This window comes from Heterodontus francisci, chromosome 6, assembly GCF_036365525.1.
Source record: "Heterodontus francisci isolate sHetFra1 chromosome 6, sHetFra1.hap1, whole genome shotgun sequence".
NCBI lineage: Eukaryota > Metazoa > Chordata > Chondrichthyes > Heterodontiformes > Heterodontidae > Heterodontus > Heterodontus francisci.
In genome coordinates, this window is record NC_090376.1 from 41,178,060 (window position 1) to 41,200,939 (window position 22,880).

Below are 22,880 nucleotides of genomic sequence, written 5' to 3' on the forward strand. Positions count from 1 at the left end.
CTCTTTGCTTCCTGCCCATTCATGTATCTGTCTGGATACATCTTAAAAGACGCTGTTGTGCCCGCGTCTACCATCTCCGCTGGTAATGCGTTCCAGGCACCCACCACACTCTGCGTAAAGAACTTTACACGCATATCCCCCCTAAACTTTTCCCCTCTCACTTTGAACTCGTGACCCCTAGTAATTGAATCCCCCACTCTGGGGGAAAAAGCTTCTTGCTATCCACCCTGTCTATACCTCTCGTGATTTTGTACACCTCAATCAGGTCCCCCCTCAACCTCCGTCTTTCTGATGAAAATAATCCTAATCTACTCAACCTCTCTTCATAGCTAGCACCCTCCATCCCAGGTAACATCCTGGTGAACCTCCTCTGCACCCTCTCCAAAGCATCTACATCCTTTTGGTAATGTGGCGAATAGAACTGCACGCAGTATTCCAAATGTGGCCGAACCAAAGTCTTATACAACTGTAACATGACCTGCCGACTCTTGTACTCAATACCCCGTCCGATGAAGAAAAGCATGCCGTACGCCTCCTTGACCACTCTATTGACCTGCACCTTCACCTTCAGGGAACAATGGACCTGAACACCCAAATCTCTCTGTACATCAATTTTCCCCAGGACTTTTCCATTTATTGTATAGTTCACTCTTGAATTGGATCTTCCAAAATGCATCACCTCGCATTTGCCCGGATTGAACTCCATCTGCCATTTCTCTGCCCAGCTCTCCAATCTATCTATATTCTGCTGTATTCTCTGACAGTCCCCTTCACTATCTGCTACTCCACCAATCTTAGTGTCGTCTGCAAACTTGCTAATCAGACCACCTATACTTTCCTCCAAATCATTTATGTATATCACAAACAACAGTGGTCCCAGCACGGATCCCTGTGGAACACCACTGGTCACACGTCTCCATTTTGAGAAACTCCCTTCCACTGCTACTCTCTGTCTCCTGTTGCCCAGCCAGTTCTTTATCCATCTAGCTAGTACACCTTGGACCCCATGCGCCTTCACTTTCTCCATCAGCCTACCATGGGGAACCTTATCAAACGCCTTACTGAAGTCCATGTATATGACATCTACAGCCCTTCCCTCATCAATCAACTTTGTCACTTCCTCAAAGAATTCTATCAAGTTGGTAAGACATGACCTTCCCTGCACAAAACCATGTTGCCTATCACTGATAAGCCCATTTTCTTCCAAATGGGAATAGATCCTATCCCTCAGTATCTTCTCCAGTAGCTTCCCGACCACTGTCGTCAGGCTCACCGGTCTATAGTTACCTGGATTATCCCTGCTACCCTTCTTAAACAAGGGGAAACATTAGCAATTCTCCAGTCCTCCGGGACCTCACCCGTGTTTCTTTCTTCTTTTGGGCCTCCTTATCTCGAGAGACAATGGATACGCGCCTGGAGGTGGTCGGTGGTTTGTGAAGCAGTGCCTGGAGTGGCTATAAAGGCCAATTCTAGAGTGACAGGCTCTTCCACAGGTGCTGCAGAGAAATTTGTTTGTCGGGGCTGTTGCACAGTTGGCTCTCCCCTTGCGCCTCTGTCTTTTTTCCTGCCAACTACTAAGTCTCATCGACTCGCCACATTTTAGCCCTGTCTTTATGGCTGCCCGCCAGCTCTGGCGAATGCTGGCAACTGACTCCCACGACTTGTGATCAGTGTCACAGGATTTCACGTCGCGTTTGCAGACGTCTTTAAAGTGGAGTCGTGGACGGCCGGTGGGTCTGATACCAGTGGCGAGCTCGCTGTACAATGTGTCTTTGGGGATCCTGCCATCTTCCATGCGGCTCACATGGCCAAGCCATCTCAAGCGCCGCTGACTCAGTCGTGTGTACGAGCTGGGGATGTTGGCCGCCTCGAGGACTTCTGTGTTGGAGATATGGTCCTGCCACCTGATGCCAAGTATTCTCCGGAGGCAGCGAAGATGGAATGAATTGAGACGTCGCTCTTGGCTGGCATACGTTGTCCTGGCCTCGCTGCCATAGAGCAAGGTACTGAGGACACAGACCTGATACACTCGGACTTTTGTGTTGCGTGTCAGTGCGCCATTTTCCCACACTCTCTTGGCCAGTCTGGACATAGCAGTGGAAGCCTTACCCATGCGCTTGTTGATTTCTGCATCTAGAGACAGGTTACTGGTGATAGTTGAGCCTAGGTAGGTGAACTCTTGAACCACTTCCAGAGCGTGGTCGCCAATATTGATGGATGGAACATTTCTGACATCCTGCCCCATGATGTTCGTTTTCTTGAGGCTGATGGTTAGGCCAAATTCATTGCAGGCAGCCGCAAACCTGTCGATGAGACACTTCAGGCACTCTTCAGTGTGAGATGTTAAAGCAGCATCGTCAGCAAAGAGGTGTTCCCTGATGAGGACTTTCCGTACTTTGGACTTCGCTCTTAGATGGGCAAGGTTGAACAACCTGCCCCTTGATCTTGTGTGGAGGAAAATTCCTTCTTCAGAAGACTTGAACGCATGTGAAAGCAGCAGGGAGAAGAAAATCCCAAAAAGTGTGAGTGCGAGAACACAGCCCTGTTTCACGCCACTCTGGATAGGAAAGGGCTCTGATGAGGAGCCACCATGTTGAATTGTGCCTTTCATATTGTCATGGAATGAGGTGATACTTAGCTTTGGTGGGCATCCGATCTTTTCTAGTAGTCTGAAGAGACCACGTCTGCTGGCGAGGTCAAAGGCTTTGGTGAGATCAATGAAAGCAATGTAGAGGGGCATCTGTTGTTCACGGCATTTCTCCTGTATCTGACGAAGGGAGAACAGCATGTCAACGGTCGATCTCTCTGCACGAAAGCCACACTGTGCCTCAGGGTAGACACGATCGGCCAGCTTCTGGAGCCTGTTCAGCGCGACTCGAGCAAAGACTTTCCCCACTATGCTGAGCAGGGAGATTCCACGGTAGTTGTTGCAGTCACCGCGGTCACCTTTTGTTTTTATAGAGGGTGATGATATTGGCATCGCGCATGTCCTGAGGTACTGCTCCCTCGTCCCAGCACAGGCAAAGCAGTTAAACCCGTGTTTAAGGATGCTGCAAAGATATCTGTTAAGGCCCCAGCTATTTCCTCCCTCGCTTCCCTCAGTAACCTGGGATAGATCCCATCCGGACCTGGGGACTTGTCCACCTTAATGTCTTTTAGAATACCCAACACTTCCTCCCTCCTTATGCCGACTTGACCTAGAGTAATGAAACATCTATCCCTAACCTCAACATCCGTCATGTCCCTCTCCTCGGTGAATACCGATGCAAAGTACTCGTTTAGAATCTCACCCATTTTCTCTGACTCCACGCATAACTTTCCTCCTTTGTCCTTGAGTGGGCCAATCCTTTCTCTAGTTACCCTCTTGCTCCTTATATATGAATAAAAGGCTTTGGGATTTTCCTTAACCCTGTTTGCTAAAGATATTTCATGACCCCTTTTAGCCCTCTTAATTCCTCGTTTCAGATTGGTCCTACATTCCTGATATTCTTTCAAAGCTTCGTCTTTCTTCAGCCGCCTAGACCTTATGTATGCTTCCTTTTTCCGCTTAGCTAGTTTCACAATTTCACCTGTCATCCATGGTTCCCTAATCTTGCCATTTCTATCCCTCATTTTCACAGGAACATGTCTCTCCTGCACTCTAATCAACCTCTCTTTAAAAGCCTCCCACATATCCCATGTGGATTTACCTTCAAACAGCTGCTCCCAATCTACATTCCCCAGCTCCTGCCGAATTTTGGTATAGTTGGCCTTCCCCCAATTTAGCACTCTTCCTTTAGGACCACTCTCGTCTTTGTCCATGCGTATTCTAAAACTTATGGAATTGTGATCACTATTCCCAAAGTAGTCCCCTGCTGAAACTTCGACCACCTGGCCGGGCTCATTCCCCAACACCAGGTCCAGTATGGCCCCTTCCCGAGTTGGACTATTTACATACTGCTCTAGAAAACCCTCCTGGATGCTCCTTACAAATTCCGCTCCATCTAGACCTCTAACACTAAGTGAATCCCAGTCAATGTTGGGAAAATTAAAATCTACTATCACCACCACCCTGTTGCTCCTACATCTTTCCATAATCTGTTTACATATTTGTACCTCTATCTCATGCTCGCTGTTGGGAGGCCTGTAGTACAGCCCCAACATTGTTGCCGCACCCTTCCTATTTCTGAGTTCTGCCCATATTGCCTCACTGCTCGAGTCCTCCATAGTGCCCTCCTTCAGCACAGCTGTGATATCCTCTTTGACCAGTAATGCAACTCCTCCACCCCTTTTACCTCCTTCTCTATCCCGCCTGAAGCATCGATATCCTGGGATATTTAGTTGCCAATCGTGCCCTTCCCTCAAACAAGTCTCAGTAATAGCAATAATATCATACTCCCAGGTACTAATCCAAGCCCTAAGTTCATCTGCCTTACCTACTACACTTCTTGCATTAAAACAAATGCACCTCAGACCACCACTCCCTTTGCGTTCATCATCTGCTCCCTGCCTACTCTTCCCCTTAGTCACGCTGAGTTCATTATCTAGTTCCTTACAGGCTTTTGTTACTACCTCCTTGCTGTCCACTGACCTCCTCATTTGGTTCCCATCCCCCTGCCACATTAGTTTAAACCCTCCCCAACAGCATTAGCAAAAGCACCCCCAAGGACATTGGTTCCAGTCCGGCCCAGGTGTAGACTGTCCAATTTGTAATAGTCCCACCTCCCCGAGAACCGGTCCCAATGTCCCAAAAATCTGAACCCCTCCCTCCTGCACCATCTCTCAAGCCACGCATTCATCCTGACTATTCTTTCATTTCTACTCTGACTAGCACGTGGCACTGGTAGCAATCCTGAGATTACTACCTCTGAGGTCCTACTTTTTAACTTGGCTCCTAACTCCCTAAATTCTGCTTGTAGGACCTCATCCCGTTTTTTACCTATATCATTGGTGCCTATGTGCACAACGACAACTGGTTGTTCACCCTCCCCCTTCAGAATGTTCTGCAGCCGATCTGAGACATCCCTGACCCGTGCACCTGTGAGGCAACATACCATTCGGGATTCTCTTTTTCGACCACAGAACCGCCTATCTACTCCCCTTACAATCGAATCCCCTATGACTATAGCCCTTCCACTCTTTTTCCCGCCCTTCTGAACAGCAGAGCCAGCCACGGTGCCATGAACCTGGCTACTGCTGCCTTCCCCTGGTGAGCCATCTCCCCCAACAGTATCCAAAACAGTATACCTGTTTTGGAGGGAGATGACCGCAGGGGACACCTGCACTGCCTTCCTGCTCTTTCTCTGCCTTTTGGTCACCCATTCCCTTTCTCCCTCAGCAATCCTAATCTGCGGTGTGATCAATTCGCTAAACGTGCTATCCACGACCTCCTCAGCATCGCGGATGCTCCAAAGTGAGTCCACCTGCAGCTCCAGAGCCGTCATGCGGTCTAACAAGAGCTGCAGCTGGACACACTTCCAGCACGTGAAGGAGTCAGGGACATCAGCCGTGTCCCTGAGCTCCCACGTTGAGCAAGAGGAGCATAACACGGGTCTGAGATCTCCTGCCATTTTTAATCTTAAGCTTAACTTAGTCTTAACTTAGATAAATGAAAAAGGAACGAAAAGTTTTTACCAATCACACGAGAAAAAAAAAAGAAATAGAAAAAGTCTTACCTTATCTGCACACCACCGAGTCCTTTTTTTTTTGGTTAGAGGAGGAGGAGGGTGGGTGGGAGACACTACAGGTGTTGTGTCTCGGGTTCAGCCACTGCCCAAATATCTAGGACTTGCTTACCCAGCTGCCACCTCGCTCTCCCTGTCGCCGCTGCAAAAGAAAAGGTACATGGATGATAGTAGAATGAAGGGTATGTAGGTAGTTTGATCTTAGAGTAGGTTAAAGGGTCAGCACAACATCGTGGGCCGAAGGGCCTATACTGTGCTGTACTGTTCTATGTTCTATGATGGCTACTGGGTGACCATTCACGATATGGCTGACCATTCGCATACTGAAACAATGCTTCTGCATGGGCCGCTCTGGAGAAGTCTTGCAGTACTCTGTAGAATAGGTGTCAAGATTCATGGTGGTCTGCTGCATGCTGCACAACCTCGCCATTGTGAGGGCAGCCCTTGCTGCCAGCTTTGCAATGAGCAGCTGATAAAGAGGAATGGAGGAGGCAATTTAGACAACCCATTTTCTGGCCTGGCTGTCTGTAACAATTCATCTGACAGCGATGCCAGTAAATGCAACCCTAATTCCCCCTTCATCAACAATCCCACACCTTTTTATTTCCTCTTGGTTGTTAACCAGCACAGTTTTGAACACTGGTATCAGCAACCATATGACGGCAAGCTGAGTTTGCATGGCTGCACCCAAACATTAAGCAGCTTTTGTTTGTACTACAATGGAAGCTGAGACATCAGCCCTCAGACACTTCATCATGGCTCGGTCCACAGGTGAGCTAATGGACTTGGCCACCACTTTCCACGCTGGAAAAGATGGGCTCCAAGCTCTGCTTAAAGCCCTGTGCCACGTTGGAGCCAAACTCTTCCATATTCCTTGCCATTGACCGCAGGCTTTTTGGCTGGCCTGCCTTTGCACTAAGCATTCCATTGAGCATATTTATCAGGCTTTCTTCTGTAGTCTTAACTATCAAAATGCTCATTTGACTCCTTCTACAGTAGAATTCCTGTGTAGTCTTGTCTTCTGGGGAGCTGGCAGCTGTGCTACCTTTGATCCTTGCCCTGGCTGCAGGTTGTTCATGCCTGGAGTTATCACATGCATACCCTATCTCTCGGCTATCCTCTAAATTAGGCACAATATCTGTATCTAAGTTGTTGGTTGCAAATGTGAGATTGAGTGATGGTATTTCTTAACCATTTTGCTCTTGCACCACTGTCTGGCCAGGTTGCATTTCTTGGATATCTGAAAACAGAAAGGCACATGAAGCAGGGTTGTGGTAAGGGGAGGGTGGAGAAGTGCATGCTTATACCATCTGCAGCTTCTAAATCAGAAGTGCTTGTGGGATGAGGAGGGAATGGGATTTCAGGAGGAGAATTAGGTATGACGATACTGTCATCTTTGGTTTCAGCCTCATCATTGGCCATGGCCTCAGCAATAGTTGCCTCATGATGGGGAGCACCGTCTTCTTCATTAGGGGTAGGGATATGTAACTGTGCAGGTTAACACCTGCTACCTGTAGTCATGTGTCACCTTACTCAGAGAGAGAGAAAAGTGTCTGTGTCGTGCAATCCATTTGGGTGATGTGGCTGTCTTGGTTGAATAGCTGGTGCATGTGTGTAAGCTGTGAGATGCAGCAGAAACTTGCAACAGTGCTTGTGTGTATGTGTGCGCATGTGTAAGGGTGAGGTGAATCTATAAACATTAAGTATGATTGGAGATTGTTGGTTGGTGAATGGCGGTGTGATGCATTCAGCTGTGTGTGAGGTAAGTGATCCAGTAGGTGGGATATGGCATTTGAAGAAGCATTCACTGACTTTGACCACTCATGAGGTCATTTTCACTTTTTGCAGTCCTGTATTCAGCTCCTCAGGGCTTGACACCTGGCACTAACCTCCCATGAATGTCTGGTCCCACTGCCTGCTGAGTGTTTGTCCAGAAAACCTGCTGGCCCCCTGTGGATAGAGCACATCTCTCCTTCTCTGCATTTCCTTGATCAAGGCCTCCATTGCAGCTTTAGAAAATCTTGGAGCCTGCTCTCGCCCCTGTTTTCTGTTCTGTCTTTTCCCAGCTCAGAATCAGTTGCAGAATGACTTCCAATACCTGTTCCAGCCTGCCTGAACTTTCCTTTTTAAGAGGTGAAGGCTGTCTTTAATGACTGCAGATTAGCTTTAACTGGTGCTAACCTCACACAATTTTGAGCCCTCTGCTGGGGTGTGCAGCTAGTGAGCACTGGTTGCATGCTCTAATCTTGTTAAATAGCAGGCAGCACAAAGTTGACATGCTGCCTGGATCCAACTTAATCCTGCATCTCGATCCCCTCACCCATTTTTGTGTGCTGTAGAATTTAGAGCCCTACATCTGTTTTAGTTAGACTGCAGTGATGTACAGAGAATGATAAATTTAAACATGGTATTCTATTTAATCAGTTTCTCACACACCTTTGGGTAGATTTTGACCTTGCAATTGTGTAAAATGGGTGATCATGTATCAGCAGCCCATTTCTCCTGATTATTTCCATTGAAGTCATGGATAGCTAAAAATAGTAAGGGCCAATATTGCCGTGACCCTGCTGCCGGTGCGGATTAGGTGCAGGGCCTTGCATCTCGAAATTGGTGTACATTGTGGCCATTTTAGGCCCAAAAATTAGGCCAAACGCATACCAATTTCTACCCCATTGTGTCAGGTAACTTTTACTGAATGTGTACCATGCCAATTGCCAGGATATTAGGGAAATGATTGTGACAGCTAAATTTAACTTAGCTGCAGGTTTGTGATGCATAAAACTTTTGCAGGGCTTGGGTGACTGCAGCACAGTGCCAACAGTAGTGGCGAAAGTAAATAGGTGATATTTTTAAATAGATAACATCGATGGAAACAAGGAGAAGAATATTAGAATCGCATCAGAGGCAGGAGGGCCAGAAAATTGACATTGGAGAGCCACGTGCCAGTTTGTCTATGTTCCGACTCCAGCCCATTTTGGTAAATCCCTTTCGGTGGGGTGATGACTACCCGCCCACAAGCGGCAGGTAGCCTGTTATAGCCAATATTCTAAGGCCTACTGAAATTTTCCGGTCAGCTATATGACCCCCTGTGCTGGCCAAAGCCTGGAAGCTGCTTCCCAGTAGCACACAGGCGACCAGCACTCCAATATCATTTTAAAACCTCCCTCCCTCCTGCAGCCAACATACCGAGATGGACACAGCTGTGGCCACTCAGTTTCTAAAGAAAATCTACAAAGTGTGCCTCCAATTGGAGGCGTGCTCCCCTTCACGTACCTACATCGGCAGCTGTCACTTCTGACAGTGAGGTTGCCAATGTGTCAGTGCTGGAGGGCCTCCTGTTGACCCTCCAGTCTCGGTAGATCGCGTTCCAACCTTAATTGGATGGGGCTCCCAGAGGTGGCCAGTTAATTGGCTGCCTCCTTTTAAAAATTGCCCTCTAGGTCCCAACGCCAGCAAGTATGGGTTTCAGACCCGCATTTCCTCTCGACGTTGGGATTGGGACCCACAAGCAAAGATATTACCTTTCACTAGGGTTACCAACCCTGTATGATGGTGCAGAAGTCTTTCTGCAATTAGCAATTTGTCTTTGCTGCGGAAACCTGGGAGAAAAGTTTGTTCGTGCTTGCACACCATCCTCATAGTTGCCCTTGCAGCCAATTGCTGGAGTTGTGGTTTTGCTGCACTTGTGAAGTTATGTTGGTGATGGAGGGAGCTGCTGGGTGTGCAGAGTACACAAGAGAGAACTTATAGCAGATACACTAACGGTGGAGGAGCTTCTGTAGACGGAGAGTAGGACAGAGGCAAAAGACTTTTGATGAGAGGTTTACAAGGACCTGAGGACTTCTGGTAGATAGAGAAAAAACATCTGTGTGCATGGCATGTATGATGTAGCCCATCCAAAAGTCATAAGCCCCTATCTGTCCTCTACTGTTAATAATTTCACTCTGATATTCCTCCCCAAGTTTAAAATCAATTTTCTAAAGAACATACATTAAAAGAATTAATACCAACTGGGGAGAAAACACTCTGTTTGTAGTTCATGTTTGTGCACCTCATGGTCCATAATCTAAATTCCCTTTCCTCCCCATCCTGCCTGTCTCTCAGGTGCTCAAGACATTGGCCACCTTCCATTTTGGTCAATTAGCCATTTATTCAATCCTGAAGTTTCTTCTTGGCTGGTCTCCACGCTGCCAAAAAATCAAGTATCTGTTTAAGAAGAAAGAAACTGTGAATAATGACGCTCAACTACAGGCCACCAACTTTCAAAAGTTAAGTGCAATAATATTTGCAAACAGCAGCCATTATTTGCACGTGATCAATCCTCCAGCAGCATGTCCAACTGTAGTTGGTAACCTACCTTTGTTATAGAAGTGTTCCTAAATCTGGGCAATAGGAAATTGGCATGACAATAGTAAAATCAAAAATTTTAATATAAGTATAAACTTGCCTTTTGTATAGCAACTTTCACATCCTAAAATACTTTTTGTAGCTAATTAATTACTTTGAAGTGCAGTCACTGTGGTAGGCAAACATCACAACCAATTTGAGCAGCAAAGTTCCACAAACAACAATGGAATAAATTACTCAGTAGCCTGTTTTGCTGATGTTAGTTGTGGGATTAACTTAGCAGAACTGAAAGCACATGTAATTGGAAGTAACCTGGTGGCAAGGATAAGTAATTAGTTTGGCGGTGCGAGACAGAGAATAGGGAAAACGGTATGTACTTGAATTGGCCGGATGTGAAAAATGGTGTTCCCCCAGGATCTATACTTGGGCTTAAGTTTTGCACTATATCAATGATTTCGATGAAGGAATTGAGAGCCATATATCTAGAGTTGCTGATGACCCTAAGTTAGGTGGCAGAATAAATAGTGTAGATGAGAGCAGAAGGTTGCAAAAAGACATTGATAGGTTAAGTGAGTGGACAAAATGTGGCAGATGAAGTTCATTGTGGGGGAAGGGTGAGATCATTGGCTTTGGATCTAAAGAAAGATAGATATGAGTATTTTTTTAAATAGTGAAGAGCAGAGAGATTTAGGGATCCATGTACAGAAATTACTAAAGGTTAGTGGATAGGTTCTAAAAGTAATCAAAAAGGCTAATAGAATACTAGCCTTTATCTCAAGAGGCTGCAACACAGAGGGGTGGAAGTTATGCTGCAGTTGTATAATGTATGGTTAGACTGCATTTGGAGTACTGTTCAGTTCTGGGGACTGCACCACAGGGAGGATATGTTGGCCTCTGACGGGGTACAGAGTAAACTTACCAGTATGATACTGAAACTAAAAGGGCTAAATTTGAGGGCAGGTTTTCTAGATGAGGCTTGTGTTCCTTTTAACTGAGATGTTTAAAGATGATTAGTGGGCAGGATTTTCCCGCGTGCTTTGGGATCCCGATGTCAGGACTAAAGGGTCCAGAGGCCCACACTTGCCAGCAGCAAGACCGACACACCAATTATTTCCAGAGGTGGATTCCTAATTGGTCGCCTCAGAGCTTACCATCCTATTGAGGATGGCAGGCGGGCTTCCAATGCTGACGGAGCAATCAGAGGACTGGCAGCTCTGAAGCCTCAGCAGCCACATCAGGAGAGGTGGGCACGCCTGAGGCAGGTAGGAGACCTCAAGGACGCCTCAAAATGGAGCTGCTCTCGGACGGGCAAAATTAAATATATTAATGGGGGGGGTGGGGGATGGGTGGGAGCGGAAGGTTGCTTGTAGGCCCCTCAGATCAGAGGGGAAACTCCTCTAGATGGCTCGTTGAGGCCTTTCCTGCCCGTGGCCTCTTTGGGGAATGGAGCCTCCTGCTCCAAAGGCCTCCCAGACTGCCGCAGGAAAGCTGCCTCCATTAAGCTGATGGCCTCTGCACACGCCGGGGCCCTTAATTATGTAAATGATCCACTTTCCTGCCCAGCCCTAGAAAGTTCCCTGGCCGCGGGGTGCTGCCCCGACGCAGCTCCCCACTATTTTCCCAGTCCCCCTCGCCCACCCGCCACCCCGGGGCTGGGAAAATGCAGTCCTTCTTTGAATGATGCCATTTGATCTTTTACATCCACCTGACCAGGCAGATGGGATCTTGCTTTAACATCTTATCCAAAAGATAATGGTTAGCCAGCAGTTAAGAGGAAGTAAATTTAGGAAAGTGCTGTCTGTTAAAGTGCTTCTGAGTTATAGGTGGAACAATCCTCACTGTATTTTCTGTTTGGTTTTGAAGAAAATGTCTGTCTACATTTGTCATTTCATTATTGTATTGAGACTATCAGGTTTGTTCTCCCTGCCTCCTAGGCCCTACTTTTAATATCACTGGAAAAATACTTTTACATTGTGTAACGAACAAGGCGGGAGTAATGCACTATTATTCAGTCCCACAACTCCACAGGTCACAGCATATTAATAAAGATTCCCACCTACCGGAAAATAGCCAAATTGCACACTTTATTTATCCCCCAGAATAAAGCACGCAAAACCAGGTTTCTTTAAACAACAAAAAAAAAACTATTTTTAATAAACCAAGTTTTACACCATAATGAGAGAAATCTATATGTACGAAAACATTTTATAATTTCTTCTTCCTAATTCTCGTGCACACACATACATTCAAAAACCAATGGTTAAATGGTTTTTAAAAAATATTTTAAATGACAACTGTTCCTTAAGAATAATAAAATAATTAGTTGTCACGGTCTGGTAGGATATTTCCAGAACAGTGAGGTGTCCCAGAGTCGAATAATCAGATGCCATTCGAAGTCTGTCCAAGTGAAATTAATGAACAGTCTGTGATGGGTAGACATTCAAGGCAATTCTTCTGCAGCAAGTGTCACACAGATCTTGCAGCAAAACTTTGTAGCAACTGACTGCTACATTAAAATATAAGTATACCTAACAGTAGAAACCTTCTTGAGATTTCAGGATCTTCCAAAACAAAAAAGGCAACAGGACTCACCCTTGAGGAAGGGATTCTTCAGTCTGGAGGCAACAGCAATCTGCTATACCCAAAACAACACAAGGCTTCCTTTCTCCAAAGCAGTGTTCCTCCACAGAGTGTAGCAACTCATCTCTGCTCCTCCCTTCAGGCAGGTCAAAACCACACCTAAAACGTAGAATTTTTTTCTATGAGATGCAAGGCTTATTTTTGAGAGAGAGTGGGTTTTTTCTCTATTCTATCAGCAAACCACAGCTACAGCTCGCTGCCAGCTGCTCCCAGCTCCCTGGTCTGTTTCACACTGCCAAAAATGAATCTGAAACTCTCCAACAACCAAGTCACAAGACAGTCATAATTCTTCCTGTTACTTAGATACAAGTTCTACATTCAAATGTGCACATTCAAACACTAAGTCAGCATTCAGTGTTCACAGAAATTCCTTTTTTTTTCTCCGTCTTAAAGGCACACAGACCTCTTAGTTTAAAAAAAAAAACTCCTGTGACAATTACAGTATAGTTCTAAAAGAAACTGCAGTTTCTATGACTTGGGACCAGCCTGAGAACTGATCAGGAGTGCAGAACCCTGGGAAATCCCACTATAAGCAGCACCCTATAACAGATTGAACAGTTTGTCTCAGGAGAAAACTCGATATGGATTCTGAATTGGATTTTGTTAACTTTGTGTCTTTCATTAGGCAAACTCATGTGAATTTTTATTTGAAACAAAATGTGATTTGCAGCTAATAAAAGATTAACAGGTGATATTTTCAAACATCAGAAGCAATAGGGATTTAGCAATTTGTTTAGGTGAACTTTGTTACTTTAAAGTTTGCAAATACCAGAAACGGAAATTTTAAAAATGAGTTTGACAGTATACCATATTTGGACAAAGGATCCTGGCCAAGGAAGTAATCTTGCAGAAAAGGCAATTGAATACCCAGAAATTTGGGGGCATCCAATTTTTCAGTGCCAAATGGCACAGCTCACATTCTCTGCGCCTGAAAGTTGAGGCCCAAGACTCATTGGATCTTGGGCCTCATTAAAATGGAGCTGGCATAGCCTTAAAGCCAACAATGAAGAGTGTTGTAAAATCTGGCTGCTGCTAGCATAATTGTACATTAAATGGGTCCAAGAATTGAGGGGCCAGGGAACACTGGTCAGAGATGGGCAACAGCGATTTGGGCTGCAAAATGAGGGGTCAAACAAATGAAGTACTGCTTTATATAGCATGTACGTTATCTGCTGCTAGAAATTACAAAATTCTAAGAGTGCCCTTCATCAGATATATATAGTACCAATTCAAGCAAATTATTTTAGAGTTGGTCATTGAGTACAAAAATTGCAAGACAATAGATTAGGTTGAAACATATTAGAAGGATGATGTAAAGATACACATTGTCCATTATTTCAGGAAATTATCTCCAAGTTATAAAATGTAGATATCCCTAATTGGAGATCAATGGCCCTTCTCAAATAGGGTTTTTTTTTTAAACTAACATCATTTCAACTGCATGTTTATATTTTTGCTTTCAGGTGATGTATATGGATAAGGAGCACCATTTCAGTATGGAACAGATCACGGCCATGCTGCTGACGAAGCTAAAGGAAACAGCTGAGAGCAATCTGAAAAAGCCTGTATCTGACTGTGTAATTTCTGTAAGTATGTAGGCACTTGAAATTGCAACAAGCTCATTGGGCTGAATTTTTCCATTCGAGTCACAAAACAGGCGTCTGCTGATTTCCGGGTCGCACAACCGAGATGTGTGTGTGGCAGGACATCAGGCCGATCTTCCTGGAGGAGGCCAATTAAGAAGCCGCCTCTGGGAGCACCGTCTAGTTAGGAACGGCGGGTGGCCCTCCTGCATCCTCAGACCGATCAGAGAGCCCAACGTGAAGGGTGACCCACCAGGCCAGTCCCACTGTGAATGCTGTGTGCTGCTGAGGTAAATAGAGAAGGAGAGGGCAGCACATGATGGAGGCGCCATACTGCTGTTGGAACTGCAGCCAATTCCTCATGCCCAGCACTACGCAGTGGTATCTGTCTGCGGGTGACAAGCAAGCAATTGCAAGCATTTTCCAGCAGATGTCTTGATTTCCAATTTTGTCCGTTAAAGTGACCACGGCATATAAATTGCATTGCACTCTCTCACCTCCTGTAATTGACTCGCTGCAGATGCAGCAGGGGTCCCATGCGCCACCTGCAAAATTCTATAGCCTTCCAAAAATGCCTAATTTCCTCCGTGATTACCATAATTGGCTTCCTGCCACTAACAGGCCTCCAATGGCCTGGGAAAATTTCCCCCCCCCACCCACCCCTCCATTGTATTAACAAATTTAATGATACTTTAGCCATCATTAGATTGTTGTCCGGCCTACTGTAGTAGGAATTTTTTTTTTTAAGCACACCAGTCTTAATTGTACAGGATTGTACATGCTGAATAATTACTTCAAGTCAGAATTCACATTAGAGGAACAGGTCAGCATGCCAGACATCCCAAGGAAACTAATATTAAATTGGAACAGGGACTCGCCAAAATTAACATAAGTCAAATAATAATAATGAAGAAAATACTGGCACTAAAGAGTGACAAATCCCTAGGAGCAGATGGTTTCCATCCCAGTGTTTTTAAAAGAAGTAGGTGAGAACATTGCAGCCTAACTATAATCTTCCAAAGTGCTGATTCAGGAACCGTTCCTTTTTTATATTGAAAAATTGTGCATGTCACTCTATTATTTAATACGGGCAACAGTGGTAATGCAAGGAATTTATAAACCATTTAGCTTAACATCAGTTGTCAGTATATTGCTATAATTAAAGATAGAGTGACTGAACACCTTGAACATTTTCAGCTGATTCGAGAGCCAGAATAAGAACAAAGAACAAAGAAAATTACAGCACAGGAACAGGCCCTTCGGCCCTCCAAGCCTGTGCCGATCCAGATCCTCGATCCAAACATGTCGCCTACTTTCTAAGGGTCTGTATCTCTTTGCTTCCTGCCCATTCATGTATCTGTCTAGATACATCTTAAAAGACGCTATCGTGCCTGCGTCTACCACCTCCGCTGGCAACGCGTTCCAGGCACCCACCACCCTCTGCGTAAAGAACTTTCCACGCATATCCCCCCTAAACTTTTCCCCTCTCACTTTGAACTTGTGACCCCGAGTAATTGAATCCCCCACTCTGGGGGGGGAAAAAGCTTCTTGCTATCCACCCTGTCTATACCTCTCATGATTTTGTACACCTCAATCAGGTCCCCCCTCAACCTCCATCTTTCTAATGAAAATAATCCTAATCTACTCGACCTCTCTTTGTAGCTAGCGCCCTCCATACCAGGCAACATCCTGGTGAACCTCCTCTGCACCCTCTCCAAAGCATCTACATCCTTTTGGTAATGTGGCGACCAGAACTGCACGCAGTATTCCAAATGTGGCCGAACCAAAGTCTGATACAACTGTAACATGACCTGCCAACCCTTGTACTCAATACCCCGTCCGATGAAGGAAAGCATGCCGTATGCCTTCTTGACCACTCTATTGACCTGCGTTGCCACCTTCAGGGAACAATGGACCTGAACACCCAAATCTCTCTGTACATCAATTTTCCCCAGGACTTTTCCATTTACTGTATAATTCACTCTTGAATTGGATCTTCCAAAATGCATCACCTCGCATTTGCCCTGATTGAACTCCATCTGCCATTTTTCTGCCCAACTCTCCAATCTATTTATATTCTGCTGTATTCTCTGACAGTCCCCTTCACTATCTGCTACTCCACCAATCTTAGTGTCGTCTGCAAACTTGCTAATCAGACCACCTATACTTTCCTCCAAATCATTTATGTATATCACAAACAACAGTGGTCCCAGCACGGATCCCTGTGGAACACCACTGGTCACACGTCTCCATTTTGAGAAACTCCCTTCCACTGCTACTCTCTGTCTCCTGTTGCCCAGCCAGTTCTTTATCTATCTAGCTAGTACACCCTGGACCCCATGCGCCTTCACTTTCTCCATCAGCCTACCATGGGGAACCTTATCAAACGCCTTACTGAAGTCCATGTATATGACATCTACAGCCCTTCCCTCATCAATCAACTTTGTCACTTCCTCAAAGAATTCTATTAAGTTGGTAAGACATGACCTTCCCTGCACAAAACCATGTTGCCTATCACTGATAAGCCCATTTTCTTCCAAATGGGAATAGATCCTATCCCTCAGTATCTTCTCCAGCATCTTCCCTACCACTGACGTCAGGCTCACCGGTCTATAATTACCTGGATTATCCCTGCTACCCTTCTTAAACAAGGGGAAACATTAGCAATTCTCCAGTCCTTCGGGACCTCACCCGTGTTTAAGGATGCTGCAAAGATATCTGTTAAGGCCCCAGCTATTTCCTCTCTGGCTTCCCTCAGTAACCTGGGATAGATCCCATCCGGACCTGGGGACTTGTCCACCTTAATGCCTTTTAGAATACCCAACACTTCCTCCCTCCTTATGCCGACTTGACCTAGAGTAATCAAACATCTGTCCCTAACCTCAACATCCGTCATGTCCCTCTCCTCGGTGAATACCGATGCAAAGTACTCATTTCGAATCTCACCCATTTTCTCTGACTCCACGCATAACTTTCCTCCTTTGTCCTTGAGTGGGCCAATCCTTTCTCTAGTTACCCTCTTGCTCCTTATATATGAATAAAAGGCTTTGGGATTTTCCTTAACCCTGTTTGCTAAAGATATTTGATGACCCCTTTTAGCCCTCTTAATTCCTCGTTTCAGATTGGTCCTACATTCCCGATATTCTTTCAAAGCTTCGTCTTTCTTCAGCCGCCTAGTCCTTATATATGCTTCCTTTTTCCTCTTAGCTAGTCTCACAATTTCACCTGTCATCCATGGTTCCCTAGATTTGTAAAAGGTAGGCCCCAAGCCTGACAAACCTGAGTTTTTTTTTTTAAGAGGTGGTCAGGGACATTAGTATGCATGTTATTTATATGGACTTCCAGAAGATATTTGATTAAGTCCTTCAGAAGAAACTTAGCTAAAGTTGAAATTCATGGAATTGAGGGCAATTTATTGACCTGGTTAGTAAATTGGCTGAGTGGCAGAAGACAGAGATTAGATATAATGGATAGGTACTCATTGGCAAGTTGTGACTAGTGGTGTCCCTCCAGTTTCTCTGTTGGAATTTCAATTATTCACTATTTATTAACAACGTTGATGGAATAGAAAGCCACATTTCCAATGACTCAAAGACGGGTATTATAAGCAGTGTAGTTGAAAGCACAAAATTACAAAAGATCTTGATAGTTTTGCCTATGCGCTTAATCTATTATGCAAATAGATTTCAATGTAGGCAAATATGAGGTTATCCACCTTGGATCTAAAAAGGAAAAAAAGTACTTTCTAAACAGGAGGTCCAAAGAGGCTCCGGTGGGTGCGGTGGGGAATCCAGGTACGTAGATCATCAAAATGTCATGACCAGGTACAGAAAATGTTCAAAAAGGTTATTGGAATGTCGGTATGTATATCTAGAGAACTAGAGTACAAGGGAGTAGAAGTCATGCTTCAGCTGTACAAAGTCCTGGTTAGACCTGGAGTACTGGGAGCAGTCCTGGGCACCACACCTTAGGAAGGATAAATTGGCCTTGGCAGCACAGATTTATCAGAATATCTGGACTCTAGGGTTTGAATTATGAGGAGAGATTACACAAACTAGGGTTGTATTCCCTGGAATTTAGAAGGTTATGGGGTGATTTGATCAAAGTTTTCAAGATATCAAGGGGAATAGATAGGGTATATAGAAGTTATTTCTGTTGGTTGGGGAGTCTAAGACAAGGGAGCATAATCTAAAAATTAGATCTTTCAGGAGTGCAATTAGGAAACGCTTTTACAGACAAAGGGTGGTAGAAATTTGGAACTCTCATCTGCAAAGGGTAATTGATGCTAGATCAATTGTAAATATTAAATCTAAATTTGATTTTTTTTTTAACCAAGGGTATGAATGGATATGGAGCAACGGTAAGTATTTGGAGTTAGGTCGCAGATCAGCCATGGCCTCACTAAATGGCAGAACAGGTTTGAGGGGCTAAATGGCCTTCTGTTCTTGTGTTCCAACGATTGTAAACATATTATCGCTGTACAATGTACTATACAGGGTCTGATGTGTACAGTTTAATTTGAAATGTGACAGAATCCTTTTGTCTAATTAGCATATCACAAAACATGCTCTCTGGTTTGTTTGTTTGTTTAACTTTAGCATTGTTTGAAAATCTTCCAATGCTACAGCATAAAAATACATTTAGTGACAAACTGCACACATGTATATCTCAACCCCCTGCATTTTGTAATCAAGCCCAGGTCCAGGAACTAATAGCACTGCACTGTAGATCCACAAAAATGTAGGTTTACAGTTCTGCTGTATTGAGTTGGGCTAAGAAGCTGTTTTTAGTTGTGTAAGCACAAAAAGTGAGTCCTTTGTGTTGGTTCTTTCTGGGTTCACATTGTTCATAGACTGAAGTGAGATAGCAGTGCACAAAGGTCATTCCCGAAACAGAAGTCTTAATTACAGAGCTCCAAAACAGTTCAGCAGCATAAAACTTCTAAAATATAAATTCCTATTAAATAGCTATCTAAAGGGCAATAATAAAGCCAATGAGTGTTCAGTTCCCATTTGTATGTGTATTTTTTTTTTTTTGCTGTAACTTAATGGTTACGCTACTAGACTATAATAGTTTTATCACTGGAATAGTAATCCAGCAAATATGAGTTCAGATCCCACCATGGCAGATGGAAATTTTGAACTCAGTTTAAAAATACCTGTAAATTTAAAAAACAAAGTTATCAGTAAATGTACCCTTGAAGTTGATGGATTTTCAGAACAATCCAATTGGTTCGTTCATGTCCTTTTTAGGGAAGGAAACCTGCCATCCCTACCCTGCCTGACTCCAGTTCCACAGCAACTTAGCTGACTCTTGAATGTCCTTCGAAGTGGCCTAGAAAGCAACTTAGTTGTATCAAATCGCTCTGGTTCATGAAGGCTCAGCACTACCTTCTCAGGGAAATTAGGGATGGGCAACAAATGCAGCCTTGCCAACAATGCTCACATCCCAAAATGATTTTTAAAATTTTGTACAATTATGAAAAATCCTTGTTCTCTTTAAAAATGGCTGCATGAACAGTTTGATGTGGCTACTGTGGTATTTGTATAGCAAGAGGGGCAATGCAGTGCAGTGAGTTAAGCTGTGCAGGTGTCTTTTTCCCCTGCCTCAGTTGCAGATTTTGACCTTTCAGCCTACCTTTTGAAAGTTTAATCTTGGTTTCTTAAATATATAAGACTTTAAAAGGATTATAACTTAATACTTGTTTAGGATTTGCATCTTGGTCTCCTGCTGAAGTATGTTTGATAATAAAAGCTCTGGGTATAGAGTTTCTGCTAGGTTGCGCTGGGCTTTTCAGCACAAAGGATCAGGAAATTTCAAGCACAAATTAGATCCAGTGCAAATTGAGTTTCTGCAATCATTTGTGCTAGTTTAAAAAATTGTAGAAGATGGCTTCACCCACAAAACTAACTATACCCCAAATCGAATTAATCATTGTTTGAGTTTTCAGTAACACTAGTGGTGCCCACTTGCGGGCCTTTGAGCAGGTTCTTAAAACCATGCTTTTTTTTTAAGTACAAGGACACTAATAGGCAGGTTTTAAATCTCCTCTTCATAAAAAAAAAATTCACTAAGAAACTGACTACTGTACATCAGTGTAACTAGTAAATGGTTCTTAGTGATTTTCCAATTTAAAATCAAGTTACTCACAGGTGATGGGCTAGCCACACTTATTAATGCTTTTTTTATAATATACACATTTTCAGCTGCATTAATAAATCTGCACCAGGTTACCACTCTTAATTAAATCAAGGAAATTTTTTAATGCAAAATTTATTTCTTAAAAGTTACTTTTGGCTGATTGCGTTGGTACTTGGAGGTTTTACATTCAGCAATGTGCAAATGAGTTTGAGTGGAAACTTTAGCAAAAAAATTCCACTTCTGAAAACTAGTACAATTTGCAACTAGATCGTCAATTGTACTCCGAGCAGAAACATTTGGCCCCTAGTGTTTTGAACAGAAAAATAACTTGTTTTAAAGTATGCCACATAAAATTGGTTTTATCTTCTAGGTACCCTCTTTTTTCACCAATGCTGAACGGAGCTCCGTACTAGATGCTGCTTATATTGCTGGCTTGAATTGCTTAAGACTAATGAATGACACCACTGCAGGTATGATGTAAGGTGGTGAGGTCTTTACTGGGAGCAGCCATAGTAAAACTTTTTACACCTCCCAACAGAGAGCAGCAGAGAGGCAGTATAACAAAATGTTCAGCCAGTTCAATACACTTTAGCTATTTCAATACACTACATTCCCTCCCTCCCCACTAAAAAAAAATGTACAGTATATTGTAAAATAGTATATGAACATAATTTCCCAGAATACAATAATAACCAGAAATTTTACAGGTTGGGTTGCATGCTAGTTATTGTAACCATAACTAAACATATACAACCAATTTTTCCAGAGTAATTTACATGTTAAAATTGTTTTCCCTTAACACCAGTATGTCTTGAACAAAAATATCATTGACGAGAAGAAATTAAGAGAGCAACTTATTTCTTCTTCTTTCCTACATAGTTTCAATTAATCTATCTTGCTTCTTTCTCTTTCTGTCTGAGTATTTATTTATTTAGAGATACAGCACTGAAACAGGCCCTTCGGCCCACCGAGTCTGTGCCGACCATCAACCACCCCATTTATACTAATCCTACACTAATCCCATATTCCTACCACATCCCACCTTCCCTATATCCGCCTACCACCTACCTAAACTAGGGGCAATTTATAATGGCCAATTTACCTATCAACCTGCAAGTCTTTGGCTGTGGGAGGAAACCGGAGCACCTGGCGAAAACCCACGCGGTCATAGGGAGAACTTGCAAACTCCGCACAGGCAGTACCCAGAATCGAACCCGGGTCCCTGGAGCTGTGAGGCTGCGGTGCTAACCACTGAGCCACTATATCTTCTTGCATTTCCATTAGCTTGACTCTGCTTTCCCAACATCTTGGACTTTGCCGACCCAAAACTTTTGACTTGATTACCAACTCCACTTAATGGTTGGAACTGTGACATTAATAGTCTTAATCAAAGACCATGAATCACTTTGCTGCACTGGTGGGTTCTGTGATACAGGCAATCTTTCAGTTTCTTTGTGACTGTCACTTTCATTCTGACTTTTTCTTGAGACTGTAGGAACTTGGACTATAGAGGTTTCTCATGCTCTCCCTTTGTCAGATTTCGTCTTTCAACAAATGATCTACATGACTCTGATGGAGTCTCTCTCCAATCTTGAGTAGATATGTGAATGCAACTAGTCTTTTTTACAACAACTCCAAACACATGCTCCTTATCACCTCGGTGGTTTTTCACCATGACTAGCAGTGAACACTAAGTTTCATGCCTTGAGTATCATGACTCATCTTCACTCTGTCTTGCTTTTCTCTTACTTTGCTATTGGTGTCAGGCTTAAGCAAATCAAACCTGGTCATAGGAGCATGTTTAAACACTAACTCGTAAGGTGAGCAACGTGTTGTAGACTGTGGGGTTATTCTGTAAGTGAACAGAAAATTGTCTAGCCTTTGTTGAAGAAAAGCATGGGAATTACTGCCTAGTTTGTCACCTAGCAAAGACCTCTTCACAATTTGTACACTTTTCTGCAGCACCATTCGATGCTGGGTGATTTGGTGCTACTAGTGTGTTTGACTCCATTCTTACTCCGAAATATTTCAAACTCTTCTAACATAAACTGTGGACCATTATCTAACATCAACACTTCTGGTAACCCATAAATTGCAAACCACCTTCTCAAAACCTCAATAGTGTTATTGGACATAAACTTAACAATTATCCACTTGCTATAGCTATCCACCAAAACAAGATACTCTTTACCTTCCGCTTAAAGAAATCGACATGTTGTCATTCCCACGGTTTGTGTTTGACCATGGAATGAAAGGAACCTTGGTTGGATATTTCTCATTCTGAGACACACTTCAACTTTTCACCAACTCTTCAATATCTCTATCTACCGTGGGATACCAAAAATAGCTTCCTTCTGCTGCTTTCATACAGACTATGCCTGTGTGCTCTTGAGAAGTTTCTCTCACAATCTGTCCCTAAACCTTGGCGGAATAGTGACTCTTAAATTCCATCGGAGTCTGCCTTGATTTACGCTCCATTCATTTCTAAGTGTAAACTACTCCTGCA

General features: G+C 43.8%; 1 protein-coding gene across 1 annotated transcript in view; it reads left to right on the forward strand.

Annotated features, from left to right (window-relative positions):
• LOC137371259 (heat shock protein 105 kDa-like) overlaps positions 1-22,880 on the forward strand; it is a 133,422-nt gene that overhangs the window by 47,796 nt on the left and 62,746 nt on the right. The window contains exons 4-5 of the mRNA XM_068033519.1: positions 14,114-14,236; positions 20,745-20,844. Of these exons, the coding sequence (XP_067889620.1) occupies positions 14,114-14,236; positions 20,745-20,844 (223 nt within the window). The remainder of the gene's footprint in view (positions 1-14,113; positions 14,237-20,744; positions 20,845-22,880) is intronic.